Below are 7,609 nucleotides of genomic sequence, written 5' to 3' on the forward strand. Positions count from 1 at the left end.
TCTGCAGTGGAGCCAATGGTCCTGTGCTGCTTCTGCTTCATGGAGGAGGACACTCTGCACTCTCCTGGGCGGTGTTCACTGTGAGCATAATACCTCATAACGAATTAGAAACTCAGTGCATGTTCATAATAGAATATTTATGGAGCTGTTCTTTAATTTCAGCGTCTTTGCTATACGCTATTTGATTGATGAAATGGTTTCCATATGTGTCTTTGCAGGCAGTCATAAGCAGCAGGACATATGGACCTTCGAGCTCATGGTTAATAAAGGTTCTAGTGACAGTACACTACACCACCGCGCGGTGGCCGAGTGGTAAGAGCAGGTGCTTAAAGAATAGGTGCGCAATGCCCATGCGCAGGAGACTCTGGCCCGGTCTTCACCGGTTCGAAACCAGCTCGGATCAGACCAATGACGCAATCTGCATTGCTGCGTCATTGTAGGAAGGATATTTTGATATTTTCGTACTAATACGATATTTTGCTTCGTATTAGTGGCATTTTGGAGTGGGGATGAAACCCTCCAACGTGTGAGGGGCTCAGCAGCCTCTCAGGAAGGAAATTAAACAAAAGAGAGCATTAGTAGGTGAGTAGTGCTTTACCAGAGGTAGGCCTATGTGCTACAGGCAAACAATCTTGTTGGCCGTCAAAGTTAGCTTCCAAATTATTATTAACAAGCTATTACTTTTGGAGAGTACAAATGAACGCAGGCAAGTTACAAGCTTTTAAGTTTCAAGCGCAAACTCACATAAAAACATCACCATTCCACATTTCAAAGTAATTCACAGTCACCTCCTATGAAGAACCAAATTGAAGGAGTTCTAACAATGAGCACAATCTTCAGTGGGCAAATCATTTACATTAAGAGCATTTTCAAATCATAAGACATGTTGTAAACACTGGTGTGTTGTAGTTGATTTCATATCCAGTAGATGGCAGTGAAGCAGGATGATTTAGCGTGCTGTCTAACGTTACTTTTTATAGCTTCCACCATCCCACCGATGCTCTCTGCGTCTCCGCAGTTTGTTCAAAGGCCTGCTGAAGCCAACGCGTTAGCTAGCGGGAGTTAAGCTAGCTGTTGCTGCCATGGATGCCAGAGTTTTAGCACGTAGCTTTGGAATGCAACCTAAGCATTATAACAATAATTATGTATTTTAGGTTAAACTATTTGATCCGTTATGTTAACCGACATGAGCTTAGATATGTCAGGAGCATTCATTACACGAAAAGCAGTGTCTGGAGATATTAATGTAAATTTAAGGGTGAGTGGTCTCCAAAGAGACAGGTCTAATGTCTGCGTCCTGTTTGGTGATGGTCAGGGTTCACCCTGGACTCGCCAGTCTATCACAGGGCTGACATGTAGAGACAGACAGGTAACCAGTCTATCAAAGGGCTGACATGTAGAGACAGACAGGTAACCAGTCTATCACAGGGCTGACATGTAGAGACAGACAGGTAACCAGTCTATCACAGGGCTGACATGTGGAGACAGACAGGTAACCAGTCTATCACAGGGCTGACATGTAGAGACAGACAGGTAACCAGTCTATCACAGGGCTGACATGTATAGACAGACAGGTAACCAGTCTATCACAGGGCTGACATGTAGAGACAGACAGGTAACCAGTCTATCACAGGGCTGACATGTATAGACAGACAGGTAACCAGTCTATCAAAGGGCTGACATGTAGAGACAGACAGGTAACCAGTCTATCACAGGGCTGACATGTGGAGACAGACAGGTAACCAGTCTATAATAATAGATATATAATAATAATATATTACTGAATTTCACAATTTATTGTTTGCATTACTTTTGTCCCATCATCAATCTTTAATCTGTATCTTCTTTAATCTATTTGGGACTCAATGTAGTAGCATTTGACCGTTTTAATTATCCTGTTGCAATATGAGATTGGTTTACACTTTTGCTCTTTTTTTCTATACAGACCTGGACGGAAGAGAGATTTCTCACCCCTGCCCTGGAGTCACTACTTTGAAACCATGGAAGATGTTGAGGTGGAAAATGAAAATGGCAAAGATATATCCTTCTTGTGTTTGTCAGAAAATATTTATATCATATTTGACACTTTTGGTGTGGAAATCACCCAGAGCATTCAAAGCCAACTAGGTCATTTCAGATTTAGCCTTTTCTTGAGACCAGTGTGCTGTCTAACTTCAGCTTAGTGTAGAAAATTAGCACTTTATGCAATTCATGTGTATTGTATTTTGAGCAGCTAATTCTTGCACGGCTATGTTCTGAATTTCCTTGACTACCTTGAACATTTTCAGAATTTTCTGCAGTGGAGCCAATGGTCCTGAGCTGCTTCTGCTTCATGGAGGAGGACACTCTGCACTCTCCTGGGCGGTGTTCACTGTGAGCATAATACCTCATAACGAATTAGAAACTCAGTGCATGTTCATAATAGAATATTTATGGAGCTGTTCTTTAATTTCAGCGTCTTTGCTATACGCTACTTGATTGATTAAATGGTTTCCGTATGTGTCTTTGCAGGCAGTCATATGCAGCAGGATCAACTGCAGGGTGGTGGCTATGGACCTTCGAGCTCATGGTAAATAAAGGTTGTCACGGGAGACAACATGTAACTAGACATATTTTATTTATAGTTTAGGAAATTGAGATTGTGATGGAGATGTATTAGTTTGCTTAGTTATAATGGGAAATAGTCTACTTAATGAATTAAAAAAATAAAATGTTGATCACTGCATCCTCATGATTTTAGCTCACCATTTGCATTCTGTAATAACGTAATATGCCCTTAACATTGATCTATTTCTAGAACATATTGTAGTTTTGCGTTTATTTCACAGACACTGTTCTGTGCACAATCTCAGAACTGATTGGCTAGCTAGCTAGATTAACCTGCAGATATCCAGAGTCAAGACTTCCCTTTCTGTGTGTTGCTCATTGTTTACAGTCCGATTAGCAACTTGAGATGCGAGACTGGAGTTGGAGTTGAGAGATGACGTTTTCAACTGGATTGTTTCACAAGTAGCACGTTAACAAGCTAATTTTAAACCAATAAAAAGTTAAAGCCTTGATTGCACTTCGGCCAGTGTGTTCCCCTTTTTGCTCTTCCCATGGATTGTTTACCTGCAATCATCCAAAGCCTGCCAATGTGATTAGTCACTGACTACAAACGGGAACCAGAACATTTCCTGTACCAAAAGGTTCTGCATATGAATGCAGGCACTTTTTTTTTTATAGAGATTATACATTGCATCTTCATTTCTTTGGTGGAACAAGTTGTAAAATGTGCTTCTCTCATTACCTATAGGTGACAAAAAAGTGAAAAATCCTGATGATCTCTCTGCGGACACGATGGCCAAGTAAGTTGCTTTGTGTGCAGTTGATATAACATACGCACTCACTCTCCACAGCTTGGCCTTGAATCACAGAAAAATATGGGAAGCCTGAGGGGACAGTAATGATCCTGCAGGACAGCCGACAGAATCGAGTCACACACACAGTCAGCTTACGTCCGTGCAGCTTCCCACCTAAAGGCAGGGTATGTTTGGTGCATCCTTGTATGGTCTTGCTTTCACGGCTCAGTCCAGAAGGAAGAAAGTCATTTGAGAGTTGTATGGATTCTTGTGATGGTGTGCATTTAGATGAATGAGTTGATAAATATGCTTTTAAAATGAAAATGAAATGATTAGTCGTTATACACTCTGTCTGGAGGTCTCTGACTGTACACACAGAAACACTGACACATGACAGGAATGTAAAACGGTTATTCTTGCCTTTTCTTTCAAAAGGGACATTGGCAAAGTGGTGGAGGTGCTCTATGGGGAGAGCCCACCTCCCATCATGATTATTGGACACAGCATGGGTGGGGCCATTGCAGTTCACACTGCCGCTGCCAACCATATACCATCCCTGCTTGGCCTCTGTGTCATTGACGTTGTAGAAGGTAACTAACTGGAGACAGATATTTTTCTATTTATGACGCTTAATTTACATGATAAATGTTCGTAATTAAATCAAATGATCTCCGTATTAATCGGTGTATTCATGTCAAGTGATTGTTGTTTATTGCATTCAGGCACAGCGATGGATGCTTTGAACAGTATGCAGAATTTCCTCAGAAGTCGGCCAAAGACATTTAAATCTCTGGAGAATGCCATTGAGTGGAGGTAAACCTGCTTCGATGTATGATTGGACTAAAATATACTACTCTGCAATTTGGTTAATGGTAGCATATAGTGTCATACACATTATTTACTAAAACCGAAAAGAACCTCGCTGAAAGCATTTCCCCTGTGTTGCTTCTCCTTTGCCGTCAGTGTGAAGAGTGGCCAGATTCGAAACATGGAGTCAGCACGAGTGTCAATGGGAGGCCAGGTGAAAAAGTATGTCTTCTCTGCTTCTCATCTGTACGTTAAAGGAGAAATCTGGTCATTTTTGACCCCATTTCCGTTGTCCCCAGGGTCATCCCGACTTATTAGAAGCAAAAAACCAGACAAAAATTGACGTTGCCTAGTACCTGCCTGGCAGCCTTCCAGACTCGCTCCAATGCTAACCAATTGGGGCAACTTTTATCTGCTTTCCTGGGCCTCAGAAACCAATTCCAAGACCTATGCAACACAAGTTGGGTCCATACGAGACACCACGGCGCTCGTTTAGCTCAAATAGTGTGACAAAACGACATAAATATGTGTGTTTTTGCATGGAGTTACTCACCTCAAATCACTCTGTAGACATTAGCAGTCGATAGCCGAGCGCCTGTCGTCCCTCCCAGTCACCGCAGAAACGAAAACGTTTTCCTCGTAGTTTTGATTTTGTATCCATAAAGAAACGACCGAGCTGTGCAGTCGTCCTGTCCGTAATAAATCCAGGAAGCTGTTATGTCCATATGTATGACTATGTTACAACATAGCAACGATAGCTTACAGCTAGTAACGTGCCGGGTGCTCGTCCGTCCCAGTCACCGCAGAAACGAAAACGTTTTCCTCGTAGATTTTGTATCCATAAAGAAATGATCGAGCAGTGCAGTCGTCCTGTCCGTAATAAATCCATGAAGCTGTTATGTCCATATGTATGACTATGTTACAACATAGCAACGACTGCTTACAGCTAAACAGTAGCCGGGAGCCAAAAGTCTCGCGCAAGTTCCCGTCTCCCGACGTCCTCACTCGGGAGCTGTTTTCAAGCCAATACAGTGACAAACTTCATGTCCATATGACAGTGTAACTAGCGCTAGCTTACATAGTAAGATTGCTTAGCCTGTGTGACAGTTGAACCTGCTACAGCCACAAAAAATCTCACGCAGTCTCAGTAGGCTAGTTGTGTTGACAGCACGAGTGGGAGTCGCGTGTCGCGTGACGCGTGTGCAGACTGCAGTCTCTCATCAACAGAGTGATGAGAGACACAACAGAGTGATAACGAGCACCCGGCACGTTACTAGCTGAAGCTATCGTTGCTATGTTGTAACATAGTCATACATATGGATATAACAGCTTCATGGATTTATTACGGACATGACGACTGCACTGCTCGGTCGTTTCCTTATGGATACAAAATCAAAACTACGAGGAAAACGTTTTCGTTTCTGCAGTGACTGGGAGGGACGACAGGCGCTCGGCTATCTACTGCTAATGTCTACGGGGTGATTTGAGGTGAGTAACTTCATGCTAAAACACACATGTTCATGTCGTTTTGCCACACTATTTGAGCTAAACGAGCGCCGTGGTGTCTCGTACGGACCCAACCTGTGTTGCATAGGTCTTGGAATTGTTTTCTGAGGCCCAGGAAAGCAGATATAACGTGCCCCAATGGGTTAGCATTGGAGCGAGTCTGGAAGGCTGCCAGGCAGGTACAGATCTCAGGCTAGGCAACGTCAATTTTTGTCGGGTTTTTTGCTTCTAATAAGTCGGGATGACCCTGAGGACAACGGAAATGGGGTCAAAAATGACCGGATTTCTCCTTTAAGGCGCCGTCTTTATCGACAGTCACTGAAAAATGACTAAATAGTAAACCAAATAAATCTACTGGACGCTAACCTGGCGGTGGTAAAACTTAGACACGTAACGTTAATAAATCCAAGCTTTCGGTGTCTTCTCTCCGGTGTTTCCTGCGCTGGAGGCTGCTGCTGCTGCTGCCGCGACGTCAGTGCAGACGAACTGTGGTGCTCAACGGTCACAACTCGAAAAAAATAAGTGCAACTTTTAAATATTTACGCATCAACTATAGACTGTATAAAATATACAAGACAAAATTTCAAATTAAGAATGACTATTTCAGCTCTGACTAATGATTATCCTTCAAACTTCAAATATGAATGATCACGTTATTTTCCAGAGATTCTCAGCTGTAAGCAGTAAATAACTGTGAAAAGAAACATTTGACCATTGGGATGCTTGAGCAAGCGTCATGACTCCCAGAATGCTTTGCTTTCACAGCAATACACTGTACAATCGTAATACAGTACTTCACCGTTAGAATTTCACTGTAAATTTACAGGGAAGTCTTACAGTGTACTGTGTGAGGTCCTGTATGTTTGTGTGACGTGCTGCTGCTGGTTCATAAGCACGCTAAGTCCAGGTAAGTTTCAATCATTTAATAACTTAAAATGATCACAGCTACTACAGCGGCTAGATTACACACGCCTAAAGGATGGAAAACGTGCACTGGTGGCGAATATGTAACAAAGCAACAAACTGAACAAATGTGGTCAACAAATATTACGGCTACCTACACTCCTCTCTCTCCTCCCCCAGTGCAGGTGATCCAGTTCCCTATATCTCCTACGGCAATCATCCCCCGTGCACGTGACCCAAGCCCTGTGTATCACCGTGACAACCAGACCAAACAAATCAAAAGACAAATAATCCACCAGTGACACAATATGGCTCCTACAAAGAGCAATATGTGACATTTTTAGGAGGTATGATAATATAGTGAAACATTTTCTCTGGGAAGGGAAAAAAGCATGAATCAAATTGAGTAAATGATGTGCCCCTTAGGGAGAAAGGGGGAATAGGGTTACCAGGTCCAAGATTGTACCTCTAGCATTCCAAATGTCAAAATTAGCCAAACACTGGAAAAGAGACGGGAGACACAGTCGACTGGATGGACAATGAGAAAAATGTGTGTTCTCTCTTTAATCCGATTGGCACTCTCTCCACAGGTAACGAGTCCAGCTCCATGTCCAACCCTTCAACACCTTTTGCTCTGTGATTCTCTGGGATGGCTTCCAGCACTCCAGGCCTGTTACTCAACCACCTTATGAGAGAAATCCACCCTTTGAACACAAAGAGACCAGATTCCCGTAAAGCAACACTGCTTCCTTCTCCGTGGCCACTGACATGAGGCAATCATCTCCATAAAAGCAGTGCACTAGTTTCTCCACTGTTTCCTCACTGTAGTGATGCCCATAGTCCTCTGCACACTTTCTGAGAGCGAAGTTGGCACAACTGGGAGATGATGTCGCCGCAAACAAATGCACCTTCATCCTATGCTCAGCAGGTAGTTGCTCCATATCCCCGTTTGGCCACCAGAGGAACCTGAGGAGGTCTCTGTCGTCAGGAGGCACCTGTACCTGATGGAACATGGATTCAATGTGGGCCATGATCACAAGATCAGAGAGCTG

General features: G+C 43.1%; 1 protein-coding gene across 1 annotated transcript; it reads left to right on the forward strand.

The window, feature by feature from the left end:
* Positions 1–344: 344 nt before the first annotated feature.
* Positions 345–7,344, forward strand: LOC311025295 (protein phosphatase methylesterase 1-like; the record flags this gene model as incomplete). Its single annotated transcript, XM_084028146.1, has 9 exons — positions 345–436; positions 1,946–2,050; positions 2,289–2,373; positions 2,512–2,569; positions 3,296–3,347; positions 3,777–3,931; positions 4,064–4,154; positions 4,305–4,370; positions 7,218–7,344. 9 exons carry the CDS (start codon positions 345–347, stop codon positions 7,327–7,329), a joined length of 816 nt encoding a protein of 271 aa, XP_083884272.1. The 3' UTR covers positions 7,330–7,344.
* Positions 7,345–7,609: the final 265 nt, after the last annotated feature.

Source organism: Eutrigla gurnardus (assembly GCF_963514095.1).
Source record: "Eutrigla gurnardus genome assembly, chromosome: 15".
NCBI lineage: Eukaryota > Metazoa > Chordata > Actinopteri > Perciformes > Triglidae > Eutrigla > Eutrigla gurnardus.